Source organism: Chelonia mydas, chromosome 9 (genome assembly GCF_015237465.2).
Source record: "Chelonia mydas isolate rCheMyd1 chromosome 9, rCheMyd1.pri.v2, whole genome shotgun sequence".
NCBI classification, from domain to species: Eukaryota; Metazoa; Chordata; order Testudines; family Cheloniidae; genus Chelonia; species Chelonia mydas.
In genome coordinates this window covers 47,695,914-47,710,480 of record NC_057855.1, presented here as the reverse complement: position 1 = coordinate 47,710,480, position 14,567 = coordinate 47,695,914, and the positions used below count along the sequence as shown (strand labels likewise).

The 14,567-nt window shown below is 41.3% G+C and overlaps 1 protein-coding gene across 4 annotated transcripts in view; it reads right to left on the bottom strand.

Annotated features, from left to right (window-relative positions):
- STAG1 (stromal antigen 1) overlaps window positions 1-14,567 on the bottom strand; it is a 365,202-nt gene that overhangs the window by 122,771 nt on the left and 227,864 nt on the right. For all 4 annotated transcript variants that reach the window (XM_037909148.2, XM_037909146.2, XM_043521994.1 and 1 more), the window contains one exon: window positions 13,009-13,112. In XM_037909148.2, coding sequence (XP_037765076.1) covers window positions 13,009-13,112 — 104 coding nt within the window. The remainder of the gene's footprint in view (window positions 1-13,008; window positions 13,113-14,567) is intronic.

Sequence of the window (14,567 nt, the reverse complement as noted above, 5' to 3'; positions counted from 1 at the left end):
AGACAGGAGAAGTCACCACACAACTTCCAGTGCCCTGAGTTGTGACAACATAACTTTTGCAACTGGTGCAGGGAGTTCTTTTCCCAGTACTTCTAGGAAGGGAGAGAAACACATCCAGACTCCTGGCCTATTTTTTTCTTCTTCTAGAAACGTGCAAGGAAGTTGATTATATCTGTGTATCCTGATTTGTTGATCAGTGGCATCCGGGGGGGCCTGAAGACACCAGTGAGCCTTTTACCATGAGTGGAAGTTCCTTTGGAGAGAGGTAGGCATTGATTTGATGGTCTCTTTGAGAAAAATGCAGCTGAAAATTAGTATGCCCAGGGAAAAAAGGGAAGATGTGTTGCCTTATATATCAAAAATGTATACAATTGGACTGAGGTTGAGATGGAAATAGGAAACAGACTTGTTGAAAATATCTGGGTAAGGATAAAAGGGGTAAAAAACAAGGGTGATGTCATGGTAGGGGTCTGCTACAGATCGCCTAACCAGGAAGAAGAGGTGGATGAGGCTATTTATAAACAATTAACAAAATCATCCAAAGCACAGGATTAGGTGGTGATGGGGGACTTCAACTACCCAGATATCTTTTGGGAAAATAACATAGCAGGGCACAGATTATACAAGAAGTTCTTGGAATGTATTGGAGAGAATGTTTTCTTTCAGAAGATGGAGAAAGGCACTACAGGAGAGGCTGTTCTAGATTTGATTTTGAGAAATGGGAGGAACTGGTTGAGAATTTCAAAGTGGAAGGCAAGCTGGGAGAAAGTGATCATGAAATTGTTGACAGAGTTCATGATTCTAAGGAATGGTAAGAAGGAAAAAAGCCTAATAAAAGTAATGGATTTTAAGGAAGCAGACTTTAGCAAACTCAGGGAGTTGGTGGGTCAGATCCCAGGGGAAGCAATTCTAAGTGTAAAAACAGTTTAAGAGAGTTGGCAGTTTTTCAAAGAGACATTATTGAGGGCACAAGAGCAAATTATACCACTATGTAGGAAAGAGACTGCCCTGGCTTAACTAGGAGATCTTCAATTATCTGAAACTCAAAAAAGAGTCATACAAAAAGTGGAAACTACGTCAAATTACAAAGGATTAATATAAACAAATAACACAAGTAAGCAGGGACAAAATTAGAAAGGCCAAGGCACAAAAATGAGATTAAACTAGCTAGAGACATAAAGGGTAAGAAGAAAATATTCTACAACTACATTAGAAGCAAGAAGACGACCAAGGACAGGGTAGCCCCGTTACTCAGTAAGGGGGGAAAAACAATAACAGAAAATGTGGAAATGGCAGAAGTGCTAAATGACTTTGTTTCCATTTCCACCAAAAACTTTAGTAGCAATTAGACATCTAACTTAATAAATGACAGTGAAAATGAGGTAGAATCAGAGGCTAAAATAGGGAAAGAACAAGTTAAAAATTACTTAGACAAGTTAGACGTCTTCAAGTCACCAGGGCCTGATGAAATACATCCTAGAATATTCAAGAAGCTGACTGAGAAGGTATCTGAGCATTAGCAATTATCTTTGAAAAGTCATGGAAGATGGGTGAGATTTTAGAGGACTGAAAAAGGCCAAATATAGCGCCAATCTATAAAGAGGGGAATAAGGACAATCAGGGGAATTACAGACAATTCAGCTTAACTTCGGTACCTGGAAAGATAATGGAACAAATGATCAAGCAATCAATTTGCAGACACCTAGAAGATAAAAAAGGTGATAAGTAACAGTCAGCACGGATGTGTCAAGAACAAATCATGTTAAACCAAACTAATACCTTTTTTTGACAGGATAACAAGCTTTCCTGATAGGCGGGAAGCAGTAGCTGTTGTATATCTTAACTTTAGTAAGACTTTTGATACTGTCTTGCATGGGAAATACAACCTAGGTGGAGCTACTATAAGGTGGGTGCAAAAGCGGTTGGAAAATCATTCCCAGAGAGTAATCATCAGTGGTTCACAGTCAAGCTGGAAGGGCATATCAAATGGGTCCAGTTCTCTTCAATATCTTCATCAATGATTTAGATAATGGCATAGAGAGTACAATTACAAAGTTTGTGGACGATACCAAGCTGGAAGGGGTTGCAAGTGCTTTGGAGGATAGGATTAAAATTCAAAATGATCTGGACAAACTGGAGAAATGGGCTGAAGTAAACAGGATGAAATTCAGTAAGGACAAATGCAAAGTACTCCACTTAGGAAGGATGGATCAGCTGCACACATACAAAATGGGAAATGACTGCCTAGGAAGGAGTACTGTGGAAAAGGATCTGGGGGACATAGTGGATCACACGCTAAATATGATTCAACAGCATAACACTGTTGCAAAAAAAAAAAAAAAAAAAGGGAATAAAATTCTGGAATGTATTAGCAGGAATGTTTTAAGCAAGACACAAGAAGAAATTCTTCCACTCTACTCCAAGCTGTTTAGACTTCAACTGGAGTATATTGTCCAGTTCTGGGTGCCACATTTCAGGAATGATTTGGAAATATTGGAGAAAGTCCAGAGAAGAACAACAAAAATGATTAGTGGTCTAGAAAACATGACCTATGATGGAAGATTGAAAAAGTGGGTTTGTTTACTCTGGAGAAGAGAAGACTGGGGGAAGGGAGGGAGACATGATAACAGTTTTCAAGTACATAAAAGGCTGCTACAAGGAGGAGGGAGAAAAATCTGTTCTCTCTAACCTTAGAAGATAGGACAGGAAGCTTAAATTGCAGCTAGGATGGTTTAGGTTGGACATTAAGAAAAACTTCCTGTCAGGGTGGTTAAGCAGTGGAATAAATTCCCTAGGGAGGCTCTCCATCATTGGAGATTTTTAAGAACAGGTTAGACAAACACCTGTCGGGGTTGGTCGAAATAATACTTAGTCTTTTCTAGTCCAGTCCCCTGCACTTAAGGAGACTTCTCAAGGTTCCTTCCAGTCCTACGATTCTATGATACTATGTATTGGTAATTGTGGACTATGGTAGCCAGCCCCCACAACTTGGTGAATGGCAGTCTCGAGACCCCAGTGAGTCACAGTGAAGGCCCTGGACTGAAGGGAAAGGTCTGGTTAGCCCAGGGAGAGCAGAAACTACTGAGCCTCTGACCATGTGGAGAAGGATACTTTACCCTGGAAGAGGAGGATTTTTTGTTTGGCTGAAGGGCCAAACTAGTCTAGCAGTGGAGGGAAGCTGAGGCAAAACTGCACTTAGGTAACAAATGAGGTAAGCGTTCCTTCATACAAACACTTCATGGCATGGAAATGCACAGTCATGGCATAGAAACAACCTTATCTCAGCCCTCAAATGGTGTCATATGTTTGGATTTATTTTAAATTTGACCTTTACTCTGAAATTCCTGGTTTTGAAATGCTCGTTTTTGAGATAATTACAGCATGCATGTAATGTGTTTTACCCTCATATTACCGATCTATTCTCTCATCCTTAACTTCAGCTTAACATACTTAAGTCTCAGAATTTCTCTTTATTATTATAATTATTAAAATTTCATATCTGAATGTTGAAAAAGAAACCCAAACAGAATGCAACCATGTGAGATGGACAATGAGTGAGAGATATGAAGTATCAATCTCAGTTTTTTAAGGTAACTTTTATGGCCACATTCACTGACAGACTCTGGCCACTTTGCACTGAGGTGAAGCAGCAAAAATATGAGCAAGTTAAGCATTGACTCTAGAACTTATTTTCCATTGGCTTAGTTATCTGAAATACCAGATACTGTTTGAAAATGTTTTAATTGGTTTTTTCAAAAATGCACAGAGAACCAGATTCACAGTGTTAAGAGTCACAACAGCTGGTTTTCCACTCTTGTTTTCAAAAGTTCATACCTGTGCTATGAAGTAATCCATACTGTTATCTAGTGCACACGACGAAGTTTGATAAAGTTTAGTTTAAAAATTTAATTATTATTCTCATACATACCCTCTCCTATATATCAAAATTCTTCTTGAATTGTGGGCCCCAGAACTGGACACAGCCTTCCAACAGGAGTAGTGAGGAAAACAACCTAACTAGTTTTAAGATAGATCTTGATAAGTTTATGATAAGATTATATGATTGTATGGCCAATGACATTAGGGGACTGGAATGGATGATGCAGGAGGTTCCTTCCAGTTCTATGTGTGGAACATTCTATGGGGTTCACCATGCCCACAGGCACTCACAGGGACAATTCTCCAATTAAGACGTTAAAATTCTGAACAGCTGCCCATGCATAAACCTGGTAACTGCATCGCAAGTCCAGTATTCTAATTCTGTATTGGCAAAAGCTGCTCACTGGGCTCTCTCTGCTTACATCACTTGGGAAAGGACTCAGACCTTGGGTCTTACAAGGCAGTCTTTGCCCACAATTTTCCTCCTCCTGCTCTGTCAGGCTAATTTATGGACCTCTGTCAGGGTTCTGGTGTTTCAACAGTGTCCCCTTGAGGTGTTAATGGGGTTCTATCCTGACTCCAGGTCCAGTCACTCAAGTGGAAGCATTCTGAAGGGGACAGAGTCTCAACCCTCCAGCTGAATCTCTCTGGATGCTCACCCCTTCTGGGAACCCAACAAACAAAAAAAACTTAGGAGCAGGAAAATAAATGAAGGAAAAGGAATTTACAGTCAGTCCCAGTTGGGCCTCTAGCCTCTCTTCCTTCAGAGGGGCCTTGGATGGTGCGCAATCAAGTTCATAGTCTGCTGGGTGACCAGCATAAGGAATATGATTCAGCCCCCTTCAGCTTAGGGGACTTGGGGTTTTCTTTTAGGCAAGGGAACAGGCTCTACTTGCTGCCAGGCCTCTCCCTGTGAGCTGGAAAACTCAGTGCTCTGCTCCCAGAGTTACCCTCTGTGAAGCTGAGCTTCCCCTCCTCTTTTGCTCCTCCTCCACTCTTGATAGGACTTGCAGGTATGGAAGGGATGGGGCCACTCCAGCCCAGAGCAACAACTTAACTTCTTCCTGCCTGGAGCAGAGTTTACACATCTCATCGCAACCTCGGTGAGGGAGCGTACCAGAGTACACATGTGCAGCTCATCTACTGTCTGCCTCCACTGGCTGTGAGCCTGAGACACTCTGCTCCTCCCCCACTTTCAGGCAGCATGGCAACCTTAATTTGGCTCTCTTGTACATCTGAATTATGATAGCGTTAAATCACATGATCACATACTTTTTGCTCCACAGGACCCCTGCCTTATTCAGTGCACAGGATGGACTGTAAAATGAGGCAGAGGGTTACAAGAAGAGGAAAGATGTTCTCTTACGTTTGAGACTGGGCTGGAAATCCGCAGAGATGGGTTCTAGCCTTGGCCCTGCCACAGGATCAGTAAATGACATTGTGCAAGACTGTAGCATAATGCATATGCTCAAGGGGCTGAATTGAGGTTATACAGGTAACTTTAACACTGGCATTTCCTAACCTTTGAGTGCTCGACTTTGCAACTTTAATGTTCTTTCTACATATTGTTGTATGTAATTTGCTATAGGAAAGCATAAGACCCTTCCCCTCGACCAAAGAGAGATGGGAAAGTGGTTATACTTACAGATTTTAGGCGGGCTATTACTGAAGTACTACATAGCATTCCATGGTTGTGATAGTTTGATAAAAATATGGATAACTTCAAGGTGTTTAGGCAAAAGAAACCAAATGTTGTAAATCAAATCTGGATTGTAAGTAAACAGACCAATGGCATGCCAAGACACCTATGATTCCACTCTCACTGTCAGAAGAGGTTACTCATCTTGTGCAGTAATTTGAGTTCTTCGAGGTGTCTCCCCCTATGGGTGCTCCACTTCAGGTGCGCCTGTGCACTGTCCCTTGAGTCAGAATCTTTTGGTAGCGGTGTCCATTTGGCCCATGCATGTGCCCCACATATCCTTGTGCCTCAAGCTGAGGCTATATGGGGCTGAGCAGACTAACCACCCTCAGTTCCTTCTCCACCACAAAGACCCACAAGGCAGACTCCAAAGCAGAGAGAAAGTAGGGTGGGTAGTGGAGCACATGCAGGAACAAACATCTTGAAGAACCGCAGTTACTACACAAAGTGAGTAATCTCTCCTTCTTCTTCGAGTAATGTCTCTGTGAGTGCTCCTATTCAGGTGACTCCCATGCAGTACTCCCTGTGGCAAATTGCTGGTACGATTATGATGGGTCCCGCGCTTCCTCTTCTTGGGGCGGCGGGTTCAGGGCGCAGTTTCCTGCCCCTGAACTAGGGAATCTACTGTCCAACTAGTAACCCAGAGAAGGGTAGTGCAGAGGGAGGGACCCGGGCCTGCCCTCTACTCTGGGTCCCAGCCCAGGGGCCCTAGGGATAGTGGAAAACCACTTGAACTAGTGCTTCCTTCCCCTGGGCTACTTCCCTCTCCTGCTCTTCAGCTTGTGGTGCTTCCTGCCCTCTCTCTCTGTACAAGCCGGGTGTCTCTTTACCTACGGTCTTGGTCTTCTAGCCAGCCACGGCACTTCTCCAAACTGCTCTCTGCTCCAACTCCTCCAAACTGCTCTCTGCTCCAACTCCTCCAAACTGCTCTCTGCTCCAACTCTTTCCCCTGGCTGATTGAAGCAGGGGGGTTTTATCAGGTGACTAGTTTCAGATGCTCTAATTGGCTTCAGGTGCTTTTAATTAATCTATAGAAACTTTTCTTCCCTCTACAGGGAATAAGGCTTCTCCTCGTTCTGGGACTTACATAGCTCTCCTATATCACTCTCCTGCTGCCTTCTGGCCATGCTGTATCACATCCCATTAAGGAGGTGGAAGTTCAGAACAGAGTTCAATACAGAAGAGAACTGCATTGCGTACAGCAGCATCTGATTTTGCCACGGGTACCAAAGCTTAATGATTAAAAAAAGATTAACAGAGGTACATCCGTAAGTAAGGCTTTGGATGTAGACTGTGCTCTTCTGGAATGTGTTATCACTATGGAAGTGGTGTGAACATGAATTCTGTTATAACAGATCTTAATAAAACTGGAGATCCATTTTGATAACCTCTGTTTCTAAAGTACTGAACCATTGTTTCTGTCCACAATGGAGACAAATAGTCTTGAAGATCTTCTAAATGGTTTGGTCCTATCAAGGTAGAATGCCAATGCCCTTCTGACATCTAGGCTATGGAATATGGCTTCTTGAGTAGTCCGGTGGTTTGGGGAAAAAAACCCTGGGAGATGAATGGTTTAATACGAAATTCTGAAGACCCCTTAGATAAAATCTTGGATGTGCACATAATGATTCTTTCTCTCTGGTGAATACCATAAATAAGGGATCTGTCATGAAGGCTAAGTGAACCTTAATGGAATTCACAGAAAACCCCGATTTTTCAGTTCCAATAAGTAATCCAATACCCTGGGAAAAGGAGAGTGAGTAGCCAAAATCTGACAACTGTTACACCAAAGATAATATTGTTTCCATTTCTGGGATGTAAGTATTTCTTGTAGATTCTTTTCTACTATTTAACAAAACATGTTGCACCTCTGACAAATAGGATATCTCTATTGCCAAGAACCATCAAGGAACCATGCTTGGCGCCTCAGAATCTGCAGGTGGGAGTGAAGTGTTCAACCAGCATCTTAGGTCAGTGGGTGAGGACTGATTGTAAGCCTCCAGGAAGGGCGAGAAATGAGTCTGATCAAATAGGGATCCAGACCTGTCTGGGCCACATTGGTGCAATCAATATGACTCTGGCTCGATCTTGTTTCATCTTGTTGAGAACCTTTAACAGTAACAGTGTCAGTGGATACACATAGAGAAGTCCTTTCATCCATGAGATGAAGAGAATGTTTTGTATCACATGGAGCACTACCTGATTGTGACATTCCCCAGGGTACAATCTGGGCTGTTTAACAGCTGTATCCTCTCAATTCTCCAACCTGGGGTGCCTTTTACACTGCTTTGCTGTGAGAGCAACCTCTCCTGATCTGCCCACAGCCTCCAGCATGTAAATTATTCTCAGATACACTGTACGAGTGCTATGGCCAGTCACTCTTGAATTACACTGCAAGGCAACACTCAGTCCCAAACTTTCCCCAGAAATGTCTGTCTGGTACTCCACAGCCCCCTCCTGGGCAATCCAAGCTCATATAAAGTCCGGCATTTTATGGATTTTCTCAAACATTTCAGTCCACGCACACTGGTTTAGACAAAACAATAAAACAAGTTTATTAGCTAGAGAAGGATAGATTTTAAGTGATTACAAGTAATGAGGCATAAAAGTTAGAATTGGTTACAAAGAAATAAAAGGTGAAACACAACTAACACCTAACTTAACAAGCTAAGTGAATTCAAAGCAAAACTCTCTCACCACGTGTTCTTGCAGTCTTACTGGCCGAATTCCTTTCTGCCAGGATCCCTCCCCAATCCAATGATGCTTCCTTTGTCCTTCAAGTGTTATCGATGCCGTGAATAGAGTCGAAGGAAAAAATGATTTGGGCATCTGTTCTTCATTCTTTATACTTTTTCCTCTACTTTGAGAACCATCTCCAGCTGGGGTTTAGGAGACAGAAAATCTGTGGGGTCAGGAACCTTCAGCTGTTTCTTTGTAAATTTCTTGCTCACATCCTTTTTCTTGCCAAAGAATGGCTGTTTAAACAGACGATAGTCCATTTGATTTTGACGACACTACTTGAGGTATCAGTTTGCCTTTTGTCTCCAAGGAACTGGTTTATGGCTACTTTCCCAGATTTGGAATATGTCTTAACTGCATACAATATAATCTTATAACTTTACATACAATGTTGCCACACACATTTGACCAGGGCAATAATGATCAGCAAATCATGAGTTTTCAGATGATAACTTACAATGCATAGTTTGTACAAAATTTATCATAGTCTTGAAAAAGGGGTGGACGTTGGGATACGGACTGTTAGACTGATACGTTTTGCGTTGGCTGCCATGGCAAACAGAGTAACCTCCCGGCTGAGAATATCTTGTGAAGGACTCAGTAGTTCAGTTCCCATTCGTAATTTTGAAAGACATGTCTGCTGAGGTCATCTGCCATAGAGTTCTCAATACTTTGGGAGGCAAGAAGCTGAAATGAATATGTGGTTGGCTATGCACCAACTTCAGAGTTTTATCACTTCAGCACAGAGAGATGGGGAATATGCACCTTCCTAACGGTTGACATAATACATGCATGCCACGTTGTCGGTCATTATCTTTACAGAATTTGATTTGATTAGCAGTAGAAAGTGTGGACAAGCATTTTTGACAGCTCTCAATTCCAAAAGATCAATGTACAGAAGCTGCTCTTGTAGTGTCCATTTTTCCTCAAATCTTGTGAGGTCCCAGATGTAACCCGCAATCCAAAAATGAAGCATCTGATATTATCAGTATGGTAGGGGAAATCTACAAGAATGGAACACCTGTGCAGGTTTTGGTTTGGTCCTTCCACCAGTTGAGTGAGTGAGGAACCCATTGAGGTACAGATATTAATCTGCCTAAACTGCATTTGTTTGGTTTGTAATACCCTGTAGATCTCGGAGGTGTAATCTGGCATGCCGCACACTACAAAGACACAAGCTGACATGTGTCCTAGCAGCTGAAGACAATCTTTTATTACTTGAGGACCACCCAGAATCTTTTAGATGAGATTTGCTCATGCATGAAATCTGTTGGATGGTAGCTATGCTCTGCCTGTCAGTGCATCCAGGGAAACTCCTATGAAATCTAAACGCTGTAGAGGGGTCAAAAAGGACTTTAAGGTTAATTTGAAGGCCCAAGCTGTGAAACAGGGAACAAGTGATCTTTACTGACGTCAGCGCTTCCTGACATGCTCTGTCCCTGATCAACCAATTGTCTATGTGTGGGAAAATGATTATACCCAAACGACGTAGGTAAACAGCAACTACTGCCAGAATGTTTGAAAATATCCTTGAAGCTGAAGATAGAACAAAAGGGAGCACCTTGTATTTGTAGAGCTCATTGTTTATTAGAAAACAAAGAAATCTCTTGTAGTGAACGGTAAATAGAGACATTAAAATGAGTCTTCTAGTTTGAGAGTTGCAAACCAATCTCTTACTTCTAACAAAGGAATTATTTCTGCAAGTGTCACCATTCTGAATTTTTGTTGCTTTACACATTTATTTAGAGACCTAAGGTCTAAAATTAGCCTTCACCCCCCTCCATTCTTTTTGGGAATCAGGAAGTACTTTGAATAGAATCCCCTATGTTGCATAGGAACTGGTTCTATAGTTTCTAAATGTAGAAGACAGGTCACCTCTTGCTCTAGCAACTGATCATGAGAGGAGTCCTTGAAGAGGGTTGGGGATGGGGAATGGGTAGGAGGGATAGATTTGAAATGGATAGTGTAATCAGCTGTTATGGTTTCCAAAACACATTTGTTTGATGTTATATGTTCCCATGCATCCTGAAAATGGGAGAGAGGGCATCCAAAAGGAAGGAAGGGTGTAAGATGGTGCAACTGTAAGACTTTGTCAGTTGGATGGTTGAGACTCTTGACCAAGCCATCAAAACTGTCACTTGGAGGACATGGATGGCTAAGATGATGTAGCTGTAGCCAAAGGCGGTTTCTTTTTTGTGTATCTTGGTCTCTTGGACAGAGGTTCAGAAGGTCTACGATACGTTGAATGCGGATGGGCATGCTCTTTGTGTCATCTGAGACCTAATAAATATCCTTTTATTTACTGGAGTGTAAATCTCTAGGGGTTGCAGTTTAGCTCGAGTCCTTTAAAGTGTGGAGAGATATATCCATCAGATCCCCAAAGAGCTTGGAACATCAAAAGTGAGGTTTTTGACAGTACTCTGCACCTCTCTTGTAAAGCCCAACATCCGTAGCCAAGATGCTCTTCTGAAGTTTGTAACATACTAGAGTTTATGGTGAGACTCCTGAATCTCCTCTAAGGGAATCTGCAGAATGTCAGCAATCTGCTTCATCAGTGCATGAAACTGCCCAAAGTCACCCGCCATAGAAGGTGATGAAGACATGACAGCTTAATTAGGACATAAGTAGGATATATTAGAAAGAGGTGTCACCTCCTTATCGACCCTTGCCTCTTGCTCCTTAAAGATCTCTCTGGCGTAGATGATGGTAAAGGGGGGAGAGGAGAATGAACTCTTCTCTGTTCCCTCCGGTAGTGCGAGGACCTCAATGTAAACTGTTGGTGATAGAACACCCACAGATCTTAGTAAGGCCACTGAGGAGGTCCAAATGGCATAGGTTGTGGCAGCCATCTGTGTTCCTGCCATGTGGGTGTCATTTAGGTCTATTCTCCTATAATCCGTCAGTGTAGGAGGGAAAACAATGTGTCCTAGAAACCTGCCCTGAAATTTGAGAGTCTGATGAGTCCTCTTCCACATACTCATAGCTGTTGAGCTTGCAGAGCAGATGAGGGCAATGTGGTGTTCTAGATGATAGAGGGATCGGTGACCGAGAGAGTCTTGACAACTGACTAATCCCCAGCACTTGTTAACAGAGGAGACTCTGGCTCAGAAAGTATTATCAGATCCTTAGGGTACGTAAACTCTTGAGATACTGACTGTATCAAAGATTGGGCTGAGTGGGAACCTATGGAGGATGGCTTCAGTACTGTTGCAGCTGGCACCAAGCACTTGTTATAGGATTCCCTCAGTACCATAGGTAGGTGAGCAGTCTTCGGTAGCGTTAATTTTCTTGTTATTTGTACTGAGTGTTGTTGAGGGATGGGGTTCGTCTTTTCAACCCGGAGCAGAGTTAAGTAAGGTTAACTGGCTGTGACTAGTATCTATGGATGAACACAGTTGATTTGCTAGGGGAATGGAAAGTCTGCATGCTCCCTTCTAAGTGAGTAATTTGTATCAATTCTGTGAGAAGACAGAAACGGTTTCTTTAAAAAAATCAAATGGAAATGGAAACCATGTGAAATAGGGAAATTCCTCTCTAACTCAATTATGGCAGATGGAAATCACCTTAGGAGACCCTTACTGTGCTTAAATTTTGTTGCAGTATTTGACGGAACTGTAAGATCTATTTCAACAACAGTCTACAGCGATAAGAACAGCCATACTGGGTCAGACCAAAGGTCCATCTAGCCCAGAATCCTGTATTCTCACAGTGGCCAATGCAAGGTGCCCCAGAGGGAATGAACACAACAGGTAACCATCAAGTGATCCTTTCCCTGTCACTCATTCCCAGCTTCTGGCAAACAGAGGCTAGGGACACCATCCCTGCCCATCCTGGCCAATAGCCATTGATGGACCTATCCTCCATGAATTTATCTAGTTCTTTTACCTTTTATAGTCTTGGCCTTCACAACATCCTCTGGCAAAGAGTTCCACAGGTTGACTGTACTTTGTATGAAGAAATACTTCCTTTAGTATGTTTTAAACCTGCTGCCTATTAATTTCATTTGGTGACCCCTAGTTGAATCTTATTCTGTGAAGCTGAGGAATATTGACATAATTAACATTTATGAACCCTTTGTCATATTTGCTATACTGCTGCAAACCGATTTGACAATACTTACCTAAGTCAAGCAGTAAATAATTTTGTCTGGGTTTTTTTTAAATCAGAGAATAAAGAATTATTTTTCTATGATTTTAATAAAATGTATTGCCTGTCATTTTTCAACAAAAGCATTAAAAAAAAATGAGATGCCTTGTCTAAAAATCTGAAGAAAGTGATTTTTCTCAAGATATAATTTTACAACTACCTAATTACTTAGGAATGCAAAAGAACTTTAAAAAATTCAAACATATTCAGATTTATCATTTCCATTACTTTTCTCCAAAAAAAATTCAAGTCAGAACACAATTAGATGGTTACAAAAGTCCCATAAAATTTTTTGTCAATTGTAACAATCTGTCACTATGGTTCTACAGTACATCAATATAATATCATAGACTCATTGAGTATAAGGCCAGAAGGGACCACCACATCATCCAGTCTGACCTCCTAAATGTCACAGGCACCAACATCACCCAACCATCCACACACTGAACCCGACAGACAAAAGTATTACAATATATCTAATACCTATAACATAAACATTTCACAGTAATACAAAGGTCTGAACCATCTATTTCAATAAAACTCACTCTCTTGCCAGTCCCCCTGCCCACTGGCGGATGTGCTTCAGCAGCTTGTCGAATTGTACACACCATCAACTCAATCAGAGCACTCTCTTGTCGGTCAGACATTGCTGTGGAGAAAGAAAAGGAAAGTAGATTTGATCATCTGTATTAAGGTAATCATGTACATGGTGATTTTATTGAATGCGTGCATAAAATGTAGAAAACTAGTCAATGGTAAAACTTTCAAGAGTATATAAGTGATTTAGAAGCCATAATCCCATTTTCAAAAAGTGATCTAGGGCCTGGTTTTCAAAGGCATTTAGGATCCTAAAGATGCAGAGAGATGCCTAATGAGATTTTTAACAAGCACCCATTGATTTAATTAGGAGTTAGGTGCCTAGGTGCTTGTGAAATTCTAATTAGGCACCTAAATACCTTTGAGCATCTGGACCTAAGGTCAATGTTGAAAATGGGACTTAGGTACTTCTGAAAATTCTACCCTGAGGCTAAATGTTAGTTTAGAATACAATCTATTCAGTACCATTATATAAGCTTTTCAAAATAATCTATTTCACCATTATTAGAAATTCCTGGTTTAACAGATTTTAAGGCCAGAAGGGACCATTATGATCCTTTACTCTGAACTCCTACAGAACATAGGCTACAGAGTTCTATCCAGTGATTCCTCTATTAAGCCCATAAATTCTGGTTGAGCTAGAAATCTTTTAGAGAAGCAACTGGCTTTGATTAAAATAATTCAAGTGATGGAGAATCCATCACACTCCCTTAATTGATTGTTCCAGTAGTTAATTAAACTCACTGTAAAATTCATAAATTATTTCCAGTTGGACTTTATCTAACTTCACCATCCACCCATTGTACCCTGATTTGTGTTTTTCTGCAAGATTAGAAGACCCTCTACCATCAGAGATCTTCTCCTCATATAGGCACTTATAGATTGTAATCAAGTCACCTCTTAACTGTCTCTTTTACAAGCAAAACAGATTGAGATCCTTAAGTCTCTCACCCTATGGCAGGTTTTCCAGCCTTCAAATAATTTTTGTGGCCCTTTTCTGAATCCTCTCCAATTTTTCAACATCCTTTTAAAAAGTATGGATGCTAGAAATCATGAGTCCCACATACATAAAATCATCTTCCTACTCCTGCTTGAAATTTCTGTTTATATGTCCAAGGATTGCATTAGCCTCCTTAACCACAGCATTGCTCTCAGAGCTCAGGTTCACTTCATTAGCCACTATCACCACTAAGTCCTTTTCAGAGTCACCGTTTTTTCAGGATATTGTTCCCTACCTTGTAAGTATGGCCTGCATTCTTTGTTCCTACATACATATGGCCTTGCATTCGGTTGTATTGAAATGACTGTTGTTTAATTGTGCCCAGCTTATCAGTTTACCCAGATTACTCTGTAACAATGACCTGTCCTCCTCATATTCATCCCCTGACCAATTTTTGTCATTTGCAAACTTTAGCAAGAATCATTTAATACTTTCTTCCTGATCATTGATAAAAAAATTAAATAGCACTAGGTCAATGACTAATCCTTGTGCGAACCCACTAGAAAC